This window comes from Pelodiscus sinensis, chromosome 2 (genome assembly GCF_049634645.1).
Source record: "Pelodiscus sinensis isolate JC-2024 chromosome 2, ASM4963464v1, whole genome shotgun sequence".
Lineage (NCBI taxonomy): Eukaryota > Metazoa > Chordata > Testudines > Trionychidae > Pelodiscus > Pelodiscus sinensis.
Genome location: NC_134712.1, coordinates 246,644,454 through 246,661,322, shown reverse-complemented (window position 1 = coordinate 246,661,322; position 16,869 = coordinate 246,644,454). Strand labels below are relative to the sequence as shown.

Genomic DNA, 16,869 nt, shown 5'->3' with positions numbered 1-16,869 from the left:
GTAGAAATCACTGGAATATTACTGTACTTCTTCCCCAGCAACTAAGAATGGGAGGTAGGATAAAAGACTTTCCATTTTTTTCCCCAAATGAGAAGACTGGAAATACAATGGTTAATATGTATGGGAGAACCAAACAAATATTTCTGATATTATGTCTTGTCATTGTTATGCCGTTTGCCTCATGCTCTTACATTATTACTATCTTTACTTTAAAACATTCATCACTATAATGTTTTCTTGGCATCAATTACATTAATGATATAAATTCCTAGAGAGGGGAACAAAACTCTCTAATTATTGTCTATACAAACATAAGCCCCATATGAGTTTCAGTGGCAACATATAGGTGCAAAAACTCATTTTGAGCTGTACAGTGTGAAATAAAGATATCCCATCATGATTATATAGTTCTTCACAACTGAGTTCTTCACAACTGAGTTCTACTGCTTCTGAATAACTTTAAATAAAGGGGTATTTTATCAAATAATTTAATTAAGGATGGTGTAGTTCTGCCCATAATGGCTCCCACAGAAACCCACCTTATTCAATGCAGACTCTAAATGCCACAAATATTTTATATAGCCTTGGGAGTCATTTATATTTTCTGCTTTTCATTATAACCTATGGAGATTGGACCTGTGTCCATAAGGGACTGTTCAGCTGAAAATTCAAAAGGAGTAGTATTTTCATCAGATCCTAGCATTTTCCCCCGTTTTTGAGAAATAGTCATGGCTGGTTTAATCCCAATAACGAACATAGTCCTCCTTATCATATTTTCTTCTCTCTCAGTTTCATTATCAGAGACCAAATTATGACAACTTCCTCAATATTATACTACTCCTATCCTTGGAAACTGCCATGTGCATGAGCCACTGTCTAAATCCACCTATGTTTCAAATCTTGTGGTGTTATTTAATTACACTGGACAGACAGAAGGACACAAAGAAACATAATACATCAAACAGTTCTAAGAGACAAAGAAGGTGAGGTAATATCTTTTGTTGAACCAACTTCTGAGGATGGAATTGTCCAAGACCTCAAGAAGAGCCCTATGTAAGCTCAAAAGCCTGTCTTCTGACCAACAGAAGTTGGGCCAATAAAAGATATTACCACACCCATTTTGTATCTTAAATATCCTGGAAACCAACATGGTACAACAGCACTACATATGTCGAAAGGTACAAACTCAGTTTAATCCAAATTTTCAGAATGTGCTCTGGCTGTCAATGAGTCTTAACCCTAATCATCAGTTAGCATGTACATTTTTATTTTTCTTTGGATTTGACAACAGTCTTGTCTTACCTGATAAATATTTAACTTGTGCCATTAGATAAAGAGGCTCCAGCACACCAGGAGCAGCTTTAATCACTGGATTCAAAATTATAGCTGCTTGTTTAAGAAAGGGAGATACAATCTGACCAGGTGACCTAGGCTTTGAAAAATTAAGAATTAGATTGTCCTTACTGCATTTTCCAGAAGCGTAGTATACAGTTTACCATTTTAAGAGGAAAATATAATAGTGTCTAGTCTGTCCTCCATTTCTATATATACAGCTGCATAAGATCAATGAAAATTATGGGCAGGTATTCTGAAGAGATTAAACATCTAGATTTCTAAATTACAATATCAAAGTTAAATATAAATGGATAACAAATGAATACTGAATATTAAAATATTTCGCACCTGTTTGGGACAGAAGGCTAAATATTCCTTCACAATTTCATTCAAGAACATGGGATTTAGCTTTTCATAGTATTCCATGCTCAGAGAAAGGCCATGTAAAGCAGAAAAATGAAGTTCTGCAGCTTCATTCAGAAGTGCAGTTGCAGCTGATTCATTCTTGTTTTTCTTTGAAGCAATAACTGCCTGAAGATAAACTAAAATCTGCAAAAGGGAAATTCCATATTTTACTAAATCAGGACAAATGCTGTCTTTGGATAAGTGCATTTCAGTGCAAACACAAAGTGATCATCTAAAGTTTTAGTCCACTTACATCTGTTTACACACCAAATTGTGTAAACTATCCCATCCCTTATCTAAATGTTGGACTTTTAGTGCTTCGTATAATCATTTACATCCATGCAAATAAGTATCAAATGAGTATAAAACTCTACTAAATCATCAAATAAGCATGTGATTTAAGTGCCTTTCTAGACTAGCACTGGAGTACTTAGCATCTTGCATGACTGAACAATAGAGGGTGTTGCATCTTAGAAGCATTTAGAAACTACAGCTAGAGCAGAAAGTGGTTCATTTGTTAAGAAGCATTCCCCGAGTGCACATTACACTAGTATTTAGGGGTCTGCAATGGCTGCTAATTGATTTCCAGATGAAGACAGATATTTATTTTGACCTATAAAGTCCTAAATTGCAGGGTCTGTTTAAAAAACTGTCTCTTTCCCCATGTGATATAAAAGCAATAGCAATCATTGTGCTAGAGCTAACATCCCTGACTAAATGAAAGGAGGGGGGCAATAATGTTTTCTGTGGGTGGTCCTTGATTCTAGAACATTTTTTTCACCTTGATTTTCCAGAGTCCAGATTTGGTAACCTTCATAAGATCCTTCAAGACATAGAGACCCTTCCTGCTTTTCCTGAGGAAAACAAATTGTGTGGGGAAACGGAGTTGGGAGTTTTTAGGAAATCTAATTCTGAAGATTAATTTAACACATTTTGTGAATCTTTGTGGGACAGATTCTGGTGGTCAATGAAGTTACTTTTGATTTACCCAAGCATAAATTCACAGAATTTTTAAGGTGTTAATAATGTGTCTGGAACATGGGTAAAAATGAAGAACAAAAACAAACAATTGTATTTCTATTTCTAACCGCAGATTTTCCAATCGACTGTTGAACTTCCTTTAAGAATTCCAGCTGGTGCTCTGCTTCATCTAGCTTCCCTTCCAGCACCTGGCACCAAATAATACCTGTAATGCAACAATATTAACATAATAACATGACAAATGCTTAGAAATGCAGTAAACAGAACACTTAATCACCACAATAAAAGTTCTTCTTCGAGTGGCCCCGTGGGTGCTCCACTCTAGGTGTCGGGTCCCGTCCCGGCGCCGCAGCTCAGAGACTTTTCATAGCCATGCTCCGCTGGCTCGCACATGCATGGTTCACCAGGACAGCGTTCGCGCCTTTGATCAGCCGCGCGCGAGCCGGCAACCCTCAGTTCCTCTCAACCGCCTCAGGTCGCGGTCGGAGCTCCCTGATCTCTTCTTTACTGATGGTTTTAGATAGTTCTCTATTGTAAATAGTTAGAGTTAGTTAAAGCTTAGTGTTAGTCATGTTCCTGTTACTTGTTCTTCTATTTAAAAAAAACAAAACAAACAAAACAAAACAGAAAAGAAAAAGTTCTCTCTCAGAACTGTTCAGTGAAAAGCGCTGCAGCAAGGCGCTAAACTGGCGGGGATTACACAGGCATTCTTTAACTGTGGTGACAATGCCTGGATCAACTGGATTTAAAAAATGCTTAAGATGCCATGAAACCATGCCAACGGCTGACGGCCATGACACTTGTATCAGGTGCCTGGGGGAAACTCATGTCCCTGACTAGTGCACCCAGTGCCGAAAATTAACCTCAAGAGCCTGGAGGGAGCGGGAGATGAAGACAAGAATGTTGATTTTGACAAGGCATTGCAGCCTGATCTGATCCCTCCTGCGACCACAAAAACCTCTGGGCATAAGAGGAAAGCGGCTTCTCCGGGACCGGCTCTCTCCAAGACAGCAAAGCTGTCCCCGACGCGCTCTCTCCCTGCGGCAGCCACAACGTTGGCAGAGGCTTCCAAGGTGACCCCCGGGGGGTCTGGACACCTTGCTGGGGCTGGTAGGAGAGAACCCCCACCGCCCAGAGGGAGATCGGCTTCAGCGCCGACATCGGGAGCGGCGCCGCAGCCGGCCAGCAAGTCTGCACCGGCTTCAGCGGCGCGCTCCCTGAAACTGATAGACGCGCCGGTGCCGCAATTGACCAGCCTCTCGGCACTGGCTTCAGCGGCACCTAATGCAGCGGCACCTATTCTGCCTGCCCCGACGATGGCATTGGCACCGTCCCTTCCAGCACCGGTATCTGAGGCGGAACATGTTAATGCCTCAGACTCAGCACCGTCGTTAACCTCGGCACCGGGCGTCATACCGGCACCAACATCACTCCAACAACAGCTGACTCCTCCGGCACTGCTTCACTTTCATTCGGTGCCTGGCTCCCCCGTGCCTCTGGGGATGGATGGGACTTCTAGACCTAGAAAGTCATTGTCCAAGACCCATTATAGGGACAGGTCCCTTTCTCCAGCTGTTTCACCAGGAAGACATGATCGCTATCGTAGTTATGTGTCTCCTTCATGGAACATGCACAGCCGGCATAACTATAGGGACGCAGTGTACTTAGACACACATCGGTCCCGTTCATGATCCCGTTCACCTTCCCGGATTTCGAGGTACGGGTCTGTTAGACGCTCTCCATGTCGCGTCTATTATATCCATCATGGTAGTGCACGCTCCTCTCGGCACTCCTCCCCGTCGCAGTCCGAGCGCTATTATGAGCGCTATCATGGATCATATTACGATCGTCACCAGCATGACTATACTACATCATCACACAGGGGATCTTCCTGCATCTGCCAACCACCAACAGCGGAATACTTACCTCACCGATCACAGCCACTACACTCTCCTTCTCCGGCTAAGAGTCCAACGATCCAACTAGACCAATCCGAACCGGAAGAGGGGCAGTTGTCTGAAGCAGAAGACCCTAAACCTGAAACTTCTCCAGCAGCCTGCTCCTTGTCTTCCCTGGATGAGGTGATATACCCAGCTGACATCTCCCCACCGGATGATCTGAAACACTTTCAGGATCTCTTCAAACAAGTGGCAGGCACGCAGGAAATACAGCTGGCAGATGTTCCGGTTAAAAGACACCGCCTCTTGAAAAACCTCCATCCACAACAACGTGCAAAGATCGCGTTACCAATTGATGACGCGATAATGGAAGTGGCAGATGAGATATGGCAAACCCCAACATCGGTTACCCCTACGAGTAAAAGGCTGACAGAAAATATTTTGTTCCGGCGAAAGGATTGGACTTTTTATTCAATCACCCCCAACCTAACTCATTGGTAGTAGACGCAGCGCAACGTAGGAGTAAGGCGCCACAGTACAGAAATACCCTTCCGGACAAGGACAATAAAAAATTAGATGTTTTTGGTAGGAAAGTCTACTCCTCAGCCACGCTGTTACTACGAATTGCAAACTACTCAGCCCATCTATCAAATCATAATTTCGATAATTATTCAAAATTAACAGAGTTGCTGCACCATCTTCCAGACAGCAAGAATCCACTCCTGAAAGCAATAGTACAAGAAGGGTACGCATCATGTAGTACTGCACTACAGATTGCCATGGATGTGGCTGACACAGCAGCTCGAGCCGCTGCTACAGGTATCGCCATAAGGAGATCATCTTGGCTTTCGTCAGCAGGGGCTCCAAGGGAGTTGCAAAGCAAGGTTGAGGATCTACCATTTGACAAACTTAAACTCTTTGTGGCAAACACTGATGAGGTCCTCCATTCGGGGAAAGATTCACGCACCACTCTACGTACGCTGGGGATGTACACACCTTCCTTCAAACAGAGACATTATTTCCCTTACCAATGGAGATACAATTTCAATTTTTCTAGACAGCAAACACGTCCCTTCGACAACCAGCATCCTAGACGGCGCCCTCAGCGCAAGCGGCCACAACAGAGCCGTTCGGCTAATCAGTCGTCGACTAAGCAGCAGATTTGACTTGATTGTCGAGGATGCAAGCCAACTGCCCTTAATCAACACGGAAACTCATCATCTTTTTCACCATCGTCTACGCTCATTTTATCACCAGTGGTCTGCAATCACCACGGACAAATGGGTGCTAGAAGTAGTTCAGTCCGGCCTCTCCATCCCTTTTCTCTCTATTCCCCCTAGCACTTCCCCTACTCCATCCCTCTTCAGGGACCCCTCTCATGAGAAACTGTTGAAGCAGGAAGTTCAACGTTTGCTCGCCATCGAAGTGATAGAGAGAGTTCCCAAACAGTTCTGGGGAAAAGGGTTTTATTCCCGATATTTTCTCACACCAAAGTAGTCGGGAGGTTGGAGACCCATTCTAGACCTTCGAAAGCTAAACCGGCACCTTCGAAAGCACCATTTCAAGATGGTAACCTTATCAACCATTATTCCGTCGTTGAACAAAAAGGATTGGTTTGCAGTCCTCGAATTGCAGGATACCTATTTCCACGTAGAGATCCATGTGGCGCACAGGTGTTTTCTTCGTTTCCAATTAGGGAGCAAGCATTATCAGTACAGGGTTCTACCATTTGGTCTAGCATGTGCTCCCAGAGTTTTCACCAAAACACTAGCAGTGGTCGCGGCCCATCTACGCAGACTGGGGGTGACAATATTTCCTTACTTAGATGATTGTCTCCTCAGAGGTACGACGTATATGGAAACATGTCATATGGTTCGGACAGTATCCGACGAATTTGCGGCTCTGGGCCTCCTCATAAACTCAAAGAAGTCATCATTAGTTCCATCCCAAAACCTCATGTTCATAGGTGCACGACTCGATTAAACTGTGGCACAAGCATATTTACCAATGGAACGTTTTACGGTAATCAAAGAATTGGTACACACTGTGGTACATGCTCCAACAATTCCCACACGAGTCTGTCTACAGCTGTTGGGACACATGGCTGCCGCCACCATTGTAGTGCGCAACGCAAGGTTACATTTTCGTTGCCTCCAGCATTGGTTAGCCGTGGTTTACATCCCGTCAAAGCACACTGTCCACAAGCTGGTAGTGGTGCCACAGTATGTCCGGGATTCCCTACAGTGGTGGGTCAACCCGGCCAATCTTCTCACGGGCGTTCCATTTCATCGTCCACAACCCACAACACAAATTACTACAGATGCCTCCCTTACGGGGTGGGGAGCTCACATGGGCAATCTCACAGTACAGGGACGTTGGTCGACACAAGAAATGCTACTACATATCAATGTGCTCGAGTTGAGAGCGGTACGGCATGCTTGCAAACATTTCCAGTTGCACATTCAGAATACAACGACCAGGATTCTAACGGACAACATAGCGACTATGTTTTATATCAACAAACAAGGGGGTGCCCAATCCCATTCTCTTTGCGCAGATAGTACTCGTTTATGGAATTGGTGTATCGCCAACAACACCGTTCTCACAGCATCCTATCTTCCAGGCATCGACAACTTAATAGTGGACTCTCTCAGCAGGCATGTTCCACACGACCACGAGTGGGAGGTTCACACGGACGTGCTGACTCGTGTCTTCGCTCGATGGGGATTTCCGATAATAGATTTATTCGCGACAGAACTTAATTCGAAATGTCCCACTTATTGTTCAAGAGCCAGAATAGGATGCCACTCGCTGGGGAACGCCTTTCTTCTCCACTGGGGGACATCGTTACTGTATGCCTTTCCCCCGGTAGTGTTAATTCCCAGGGTTCTCAAAAAGATCAACATAGACGAGGCCCGGGTAATCCTCCTAGCACCGGCATGGGCTCGTCAGCCTTGGTTCTCTCCACCAGATGTCAGTGAGAGCGCCGTATCCTCTGCCTTCTCTTCCGAATCTGTTGACCCAGGACAATGGATCTCTCAGTCATCCGAGACCCGAAGTTCTGCACCTCACTGCATGGATGCTTGCTGGTTCACCGACTCCGAACAATCCTGTTCTTAGCGAGTCAAGCAAGTGTTGATGCATAGTCGAAAACAATGCACACGAACCGCTTATGCAGCTAAGTGGTCGAAGTTCCAAGCATGGTGTACGGACAACAATGTGGACTCGCGTTTCGCAACCTTGTATATTGGAATACCTTGTATATTGGAATACCTCTTGCAGCTACATGACAATGGCCTGGCAGTTGCATCTCTACGAGTGCACTTGGCAGCAATCAATGCCTTCCACCACAAGGATGGCGATATTTCCTTGTTCGCTCACCCTACTACAAAAAGATTTCTGAAGGGGCTCTCGAATCTCCATTCCCCGCGGAGGCCTCCTCCGCCCTTATGGAATTTGGATCTAGTCCTTCAAACTTTGACTCGTCCCCCCTTTGAGCCCTAAGCTACAGTATCATTACACTTATTTACTATCAAACTGGTATTCCTCCTAGCCCTTACTTCGGCTCGCAGGCTGAGTGAGATAGCAGCTTTTATGGCCTCACCGCCCTATACAGTTTTTTCGAAGGAATCAGTGACACTGAGGACCCATCCAGCGTTTATTCCAAGGGTTTCCTCTGAATTCCACATAAACGAGCCGGTAGTTTTGCCATGTTTCTTGCCGAAACCCCATACCTCAACGCAAGCAGCACAGTTGCATACGTTGGATGTGAGAAGATCCTTAGCGTTTTACATTGACAGAACACGGGATTTTAGGAAGACAGACCGTTTGCTAGTATCATTAGCACGCCATTCGAAAGGGCAACCGCTAACTTCTCAGCGTATCTCGAAACTGATAGTTTCATGTATATCCATGTGCCATTCGTTACGGGGGAAGCCTCTCCCTTCTCTTCCCAAAGCTCATTCAACTAGGGCAGTTGCTACTACTATGGCCTTCCTCAATGGAGTGTCCTTTGCAGAGCGGCAACATGGTCTTCTAATGTGACTTTTATGAAGCACTACGCTATAGTCGATCAGTTTGCTTCAGATTTTTCTGTGGCTACAGCAGTACTGAATCGTGCTGGTAGTCTTGATTCCGGAGCGCTCTAATTCTGTTCTGTGTACTGCTCCGGAATCACCTAGAGTGGAGCACCCACGAGGCCACTCGAAGAAGAAAAGGAAGTTACTCACCCTGTGAAGTAACGATTGTTCTTCGAGATGTGCCCTGTGGGTGCTCTACGACCCGCCCTTCCTCCCCGCTCCGGAACTTCTTAATTTTTTCTTTCAGATGAGCGGGTGAGAGAAACTGACGGTTGCCGGCTCGCGCACGGCTAATCAAAGGCGCGAACGCTGTCCTGGTGAACTACGCATGCGCGAGCCGGTGGAACACGGCTATGAAAAGTCTCCGAGCCGCGGCACCGGGACGGGACCCGACACCTAGAGTGGAGCACCCACGGGGCACATCTCAAAGAACAATCGTTACTTCACAGGGTGAGTAACTTCCTTTTACTTTCCTTCAGTCATTTGGTTCTTCGAGATGGTCTATCCACATGGATCCCACACGAGGTACATAAACACCCTGTGTGCCTGAGACTGGATTCTTTGCTCATTCCATGTTCATTAGGGCTATTAAAGTACCCTGGGTATCCACGAGCCCTTCATTTGAGGACATAAATGGCAGTGCAGCCCCATCTTCCACTTAGTTCTTTCACCAATACAGAATCCCAAGTTTAAAGGACTCTGCATTAGTGAGATAGAAGGAAGATTATGGGATCCATATGTAGAAAACATCTTGAAGAACCGGTTACTCTAATGTTAGTAATCATTTTTTCTTCTCCAGGTATTTTTTCATACAAATCTCACTCTGATTGGCATGTAATGGGTACTCTAAATTGGTGAGTGCTAGATCCTATCTAAACAAAGACTGTAAAACTACCCTGCCAAATTGGGTGCCAGATCTAAAGGCTGATTTAAGAAATGAATATATTGTAAAGATATGTACTGAGCTTCACATAAGAGATCTACAGACTTCAAGGACCGAGATTGTTATTGACCAAGGAAGCTGTCTAAGCTCTAGTTTATTGTGAGCTGGTAATATTTATTGTAAATTCAAGAGAGTTAGGAAATGCCAGAATAAGGTCAACCATTCAGCCTTAATTTGTCTTCCTTTTGAGTATGCATTATAATACAGTCTTTAAATTATATGACCATGTACTATTTTTTCCTCACAGGATCTCTCTCATTGCACATGATGGACCTGCTTTGGGAATATATCGCAGTTGCATAGTGAAGGAAACTTGTCTGTAGAAACCTTCGTTCATTTATTACAGAATTTGGAATGTCTGCAGAAAAGAGGCAGGAAACTGCAGGAAGAGAAAATATAGGTTCATTTTTAAGGGAGTGGAATGATACCCTGTAAAACTGGATTTGACCCCTGCTTCTGACTGAGTTCCTTTATGAAGCTGAATAAGTCACTTAAACCAAATTTGTTACAGGAAATCATTAATTGTGCATTCCTCCTTTTCTGGGTGTGTGACTGGGTGTGTGACTCTTGATCTCATTTGCAGATGTGCTGAATACTCATAGTTGTAACTAAAATCAGTAGGAACTATGCTTTGAACACAAAGTGTAATAAAATGTTAAGTCTCTTGAAAATTCTAGATACTTCAAATTGAGTGCCCATAATTAGTGTACACTTTTGACATTAATGTCACTATCAGTCTGCTCCCATTCTGTAAAATGGGGCTAATAATTAGTATCCTACCTCACAGATGTAGTGAAAATAAATTCATTAAGATTTGTGAAGTATTCAGATGCTATAGGGATGAGTGCCATTATATGAGGAAATAAACCAATTCAGTATTCAGTAGAGGATTGGAATAGTACAAAATCACAGGGTGACACTGTCATGAACAGAAGGAGTGCTGACCAGCACCCAGTGACTAAGGGGTTAATTCAGGTACCTAGCAAAGGTGTTGGCCGGGGGCCAGGAGAACCAATCAAGATAGAGGATCGAATTTGAATTGGATATAGGTTGTGGTTTGGTTTGAACTGCTCTGAGTGATTCTGTGTCTCTCCTTCCCCTTTATCATCTAAGTATTGTGCCAGAATTTTTTTTATTTTCTGTTTTAATTTGTTTTCCTTAGTTGCTCTGTAACACCTAGCAATCAAGTATGCTTTATCAAGTTTATCTTTTGTTTTGTAATAAAAATCACTTCTTTTAAGGTGATGATTTGATTCTTGTGTCCTCGAAGGTCTGTCTGTGTGTATCTGCATGCCTCTGACTAAGGAGTCAGCTACCAGAGAGTGCAGCTTGTTTTTCTCTTTTCTTTTTTGCAAGCTCTTTTGGGGCAAAAGATGTTGGGGTACCCTTGGGGTGATTTCAAGTTTTTGCCTCCAGTTTTAGGTCCCTTCCAGTTCTAGTGTTCTATGATTCATATTAGGAATGTAAAATTCTGTTTACTGATTAATTAGTTAAATGATCAGTTTGAGATGTTAACTGATTAAACGAGGGGTGGGATGTATGGTGGGAAGAGGATACAGAAGCCCTTCACACTATGGATGGGGTCTGCTCTGTCTGGGCTGGAGTGTCTCTGCCCACAGAGTGGCCCAGGCCAGACCCATCACAGATGAGGGCTGCTCCAGCCAGGTTGGAGTGCCCCGCGCCTACAGCAGGCCCCACAGGGCTGGAAGAGCACTTTCCAGTTAACAGGTTAACCATTAACATCCCTAAAACACATAAGACAGATGAAATAAGTTTTGGTGGGTGGCCTTAAATCTGGCATTTCCTAACTTTTTGTGCTTGACTTCACAACCATAATGTTCTTTTATGTATTTGTGTGCATGGAATATATAGATCGGTTGTAAAGTCCAAACAATTATATCCCCCTTGTTCAGACCAGTGTCTAAATGAAGGCAGTACTTCCATGAAAATCAGATTCTAAAATAAAAAAAAATTCTCAGGTCAAGGTAAAAGTGTTCAGAAATATGGAAGGTAGTGACCAGATGCAGAAATGCATGAGCAGACCCTTCCCAGACAATGATGCCAACAGAGTTGGAACTGAAAATATTGAAGTAGAAGCTGCAGATAAAGAGAAGGAGAAACACCATGAGAAACACAAGAAACAGACTGCAAGAGGAGATTCAGTGGGTGTGAACACAAGCTGTGATTGAAGTGATGAGTAAAGGCCTCCATAGACTGTTAGTTCATAAAATCCCCGCATATTTGAAAATTATATTGCAGTTAGTAGATAGGGATGACTTGTCTTCAAGTTTTTTCTGGTGCGGATGACATTTGTATCTATGCAAAAACACAAAAGACCTTATAGGTTTGTAACATCAGCTTTTTACCTTTGGTAGAAGAATCCCCCCTATCTTCCCTTTAAAGGCAATTATAAATCCCTCTTGTGACATTGAAGCAGTGCAAAAGGGACTTAGCCCTTGCCAAGGATCTGGCCCACATACTCCATATATATGAGTGTATGTAAAAATTTCAAATGTTAAGGCAAAAAAGGAAAACCGAGAACACTGATCAAACCCAATTGCATTCAGATATTACATCTGCTAATGAAAAAGCTTAAGCAGCTGGTGCCTTGAAATATTATTTGTTTCCAATAACATCCACAATGTTCTAACACTTTCCAAACACAAAAGAAGGCGGATATTCTGCCCCAAAGAGCTTAACATTATCATAGTTCTCTTAAAACCAACCAGCCAACCAACCTTACCTGTTAGAGCATCTACACTGCTTTCATCCAACTCCATGGCTTTCTTATACCATACAGAAGCATCTTGCCACTTCCCCTGAAGAATTAGTTGATATCCTAGCTCATTAGCAAAACATGCATCTGAAGACTTTAATTTTGTATATGAGTGTTCAATAAATCCATATATTAACTGCAAGATTTGCTGATTCTTCCCACACTGAAAATAACAAAATGAGATATTCTAGATAATAGTTATGCCAAATAACACACAGAGGCAAAAAGAACTATTTGTGCAGTAAGGTTCTACTCAATGTGGGTCAGAGTGGCATGATGAGGCCATAGAAAATAATTCTAATATTAACCATGCAATGTTCCCCAAAGACCTCAAAGAAATTAGAGTGCAGATGAAAAAAAAACCCTCTAATTTAATAGACAGAGCAATTTGGAGATGATTTAAACAAAAAATCTAACACTTTCTCAAGTGAAAACCTACATTGTGAAGAGACATCTCCCTCAGATGGTTTGAACAACTGCACCATAACTTTAGAGAAAAAAAATTAACCTTTCATCAGATGCCACAAAAAACATTTAAGCTAGAAAGGATTTTCTTTTTTGGAGACTGTATCAAAGAGGCCTAGAACAGACCTGTAATGGAAAACTAGCTACAACCCCAATTATGTAGTTGCTTCCACAGACACATAATTCCTATCGGTTTTTAAACAAACAAAAATGCTTACCAATCTACTGACCACAAGAATTTTCCGAAGATGTAAGTCTGCATTTTGAGGTTCCTTAGTCTCCAAAGAATGAATAAAATCTCTAAGTTGAAATGATGCCTGCAGAAAAAAATATTTAATGAATTAATTTATTTATTTCAAAATTAGAGACAATAATAATACTACCATTCTTTACACAAGAATCCTTTCACTGTTAACGAGATAAAATTAATGACAACCAAACAATCTGTGTAGACTGGCTTTGTGTATGGGACTGTGTTGGGATGGAGCATACAATCCTTCACCAGTTGGCATACAAGATACAGAGCAGTTGCACAACCTCTCAGTAGGTGCTACTCAAGCCCCTGGATTTCATAATCATGAACCCACTCTCTTTTGCCTCTTCTTTACTCCAGTCCCTATTCCACAATAGCCTACGCCGGCTATGTCACAGGATAATGATATGAAATCTCCCTGTGATTATTTTGTATGACAAAATTATGACTGTTCAGTTGCATTGTGCTGCTGGATGAATTCTATTCTAATTGCAGGAATTATTTGATCAAGTAAATTAGCATTCTGATTTTCAGAGTACACATATAACAGTTTAGATTACGAACAATAAACTGGCTCATAAGAACATAAGAATGGCCATACTGGGTCAGACCAAAGGTCCACCTAGCCCAGTATCCTGTCTGCCGACAGTGGCCAATACCAGATGCCCCAGAAGAAGGGAACACAATAGGTAATCCTCATGTGATTCCTCCCTCACTCTTCTCTTCTACAGACTAAATAAACTCAAATCCCTCAGCCTCTCCTCATAGGTCATGTGCTCCAGCCCCCTAAACATTTTGATTGCCCTCCATTGGACCCTCTCCAATGCATTCACATCTTTTCTGTAGTGGGGGCCCCAGAATTGGATGCAGATGTGGCCCCACCAGTGCCTAATGAAGGGGAAAAATAACTTCTCGATCTGCTGGCAATGCTCCTCCTAATGCACCCTAATATGCCATTAGCCTTCTTGACCAGAAGGGCACACTGTTCACTCATATCCAGCTCCCCATCCACTGTAATCCCAAGGTCCTTTTCGGCTGAACTGCTGGTTAGCCAGTCAGTCCCCAGCCTATAACAGTGCTTGGGATTCTTCTGTCCCAAGTGCAGGGCTTTGTACTTGGCCTTGTTGAACCTTGTGAGATTTCTTTTGGCTCAATTTCCAATTTGTCTCAGTTGACACTTTAGGTACCTGGAAGGAGTCTAAAGAGTGGATTAACACAGGTGAATTTTGAAGACTGAATTTCAGTATCACATGTTACTGAAAGCATAATATTGATATTGGAGATATAGGGAGATATGCTCTGACAGTTAGGATCCACGGAGTATTGGAATGTCTTCTAGGATTAGAAACTCTTCACACCATTCCTCTTGAAACAAGTGCCATGAGCTCTTTAAGGAGCACAAAAAAATCAAGGCCTCAACTTTATATTTCAAATATGTGTAAATATAGAATACTCACTGCATTCAAATTTCCAGTTCTTGAAAGCTCATTTACAATACTAGCTTGAAGTCCATCTATATTGGTCCCATCTTTACTCAGGATTCTTAAACAATATTTATTGTATGTAAGTTGCATACAAGTTGTACAAAGCAAAACAGAAAACAGTAAATAATTTTTAATAGATTCAGCTTTTTCTCTGATGTTGAAAGATACTCTAGCTATTGAGTGAAAGCTTCATAAATTATACATTTCTACATTTCCAATTGTGTTACAAGGTTAGAGTGAAAAAATTGTGGCTCTAAAGTATCCAAGGGTACATCTATACAGCAAGAAAATCCCCATGACAGTGAGTTTCAGAGCCCAGGTTAAATTAACTTGGACTCACACCACAGGGCGCAATGGTGTGAGCCCAATGTCTACGTGGCTATTCTCAGCTGTATATCACAAGTGCTCCAAGCCTAAGACAGTTGACCTGAGCTCTGAGGCTCACTGCTAAGTTAGGTTTTGTAGCTATGCAGACATAATCTGAGTATTTACACCCTGATATAAGTGACAAATATAGTCCCAGGGAAAACATTTTAATTACCAGGAAACTGTTTAATACCACAAAAAATGTCTGGGACCTCATGAAAGAAAATTGCCCATAATATTTTAAGTTATTAAATGTATTTTGAGGAAATGAACTTTACTCTTACTTTACAGATATATGTGTATAACAGAGGCATGTAACAGAATTTAGAAAGGAAGTTACATATCTCAGTCTGCTCTGGGTTTGTTTTGTTTTTATCATCCCCTACCTTAGTGCAGTTTCTAAAGTTTGCTCCCAATCTTGCTGAGCTAAAAATAGCCTCATCTTGAGGACAAATGCTGGTATGAAACCAGAAAAGTGAACTATTATTTGGTTAACCACTTCCAACGCAGATGAATAATTCTGTTGCATCATGAAATATCTTGCCTATGGAGGAATAAAATAAAAATAATCTCATTGATTCACAAAAGAAGCAGACTGTACTGATATGTTATTGGATATCATTACATTAGTAGTTAATTACTATCTGCTTCCTTATTTAAAAAGACCCATATCACTTATTGTTGTGGCAAATGAAGCCAGCAAGAAGGGGGAATTAAATTAAGTGCCTTCCAGCCCTCCCTATACAGCCATCACAAGACTTACCAGTAAATGTTGTAGAGAACTGAACCTCAGCATCTCATTTCCCATTTCCCACCCACTTTCATGCCAAGACTAGAAAGTAAAGAGATAGAAGGGAGTTAGGCACCGAACCCATTGAGGCTCTTTTTAAAATCTCACGAGGCACCTATCTGCATTGTTAGGTGCCTAAATCCCTTTAAAACTGGGCGTATATTTCTGGAAAGCAACCTAGGGGTCAACAGTTTTATGGATCGGCACAGAAAAAGGAGGTTATCCCATGTCCTCTTTATCTAAAATGAAGTCCAACAGCAAGTGAAATAAAGAAGGAAAGTATAAAAATAGAGTTCAAAAAACAAGAATAAACAACCATACCTTTCCCATCATCCCAAATATATCAGTGGTGTCTTGGATCCCTTCATCTAGGTATTTAATAGATTTTTTAACAGCATGCGGTTTGTCAGATGTACAGTATACCCATCCTTTAAGCACAAGACCCTGTTAAGGTAAAAAAAAAAAATTTTATATTACGCACTAGGCAAATCATAATATGCAGAAAAAAGTCTTAATTTCTTGCTTCAAGTACATTTATATTTGTTTAAATATTTAAATGCAGAAAAATAATAAAAAGACACATCTCACAAACTCTAAGCATCTTTGACTGTAATGCCGGACTTTCAACCATATATAACAATAACTGATAGTCTAATAACAATACCCGGTGGCTGTGTCTACACTGCACCCCTTTTCCAGAAAAGGGATGCAGATTAGACAAGTCGGAATTGCAAATGCAGCGGGGATTTACATTTTCTCCGCTGCATTTGCATGAACATGGCTGCCACTTTTTTCCGGCTCGGGGCTTTGCCGGAGAAAAGCGCCAGTCTAGACGGGATATTTTGGAAAATAAAGCCTTTTCGGAAAGGTCCCTTATTCCTCTTAAAATCAGGAATAAGGGACTTTTTGGAAAAGGCTTTATTTTCCGAAAGATCCCGTCTAGACTGGCGCTTTTCTCCGGCAAAGCCCCAAGCCGGAAAAAAGTGGCAGCCATGTTCATGCAAATGCAGCGGAGAAAATGTAAATCCCCGCTGCATTTGCAATTCCAACTTGTCTAATCTGCATCCCTTTTCTGGAAAAGGGGTGCAGTGTAG

At 42.1% G+C, this 16,869-nt stretch overlaps 1 protein-coding gene across 8 annotated transcripts in view; it reads right to left on the bottom strand.

Moving 5' to 3' along the window:
- Positions 1–16,869, bottom strand: part of TTC21A (tetratricopeptide repeat domain 21A) — a 72,140-nt gene that overhangs the window by 40,274 nt on the left and 14,997 nt on the right. For 7 of the 8 annotated variants that reach the window (XM_075922849.1, XM_075922848.1, XM_075922842.1 and 4 more), the window contains 8 exons: positions 16,097–16,219; positions 15,372–15,529; positions 14,593–14,677; positions 13,101–13,199; positions 12,385–12,580; positions 2,829–2,926; positions 1,684–1,884; positions 1,303–1,432 (listed from right to left, as the gene is read on the bottom strand). In XM_075922849.1, coding sequence (XP_075778964.1) covers positions 1,303–1,432; positions 1,684–1,884; positions 2,829–2,926; positions 12,385–12,580; positions 13,101–13,199; positions 14,593–14,677; positions 15,372–15,529; positions 16,097–16,219 — 1,090 coding nt within the window. The remainder of the gene's footprint in view (positions 1–1,302; positions 1,433–1,683; positions 1,885–2,828; positions 2,927–12,384; positions 12,581–13,100; positions 13,200–14,592; positions 14,678–15,371; positions 15,530–16,096; positions 16,220–16,869) is intronic. The other variant, XM_075922847.1, reaches the window with a different exon arrangement.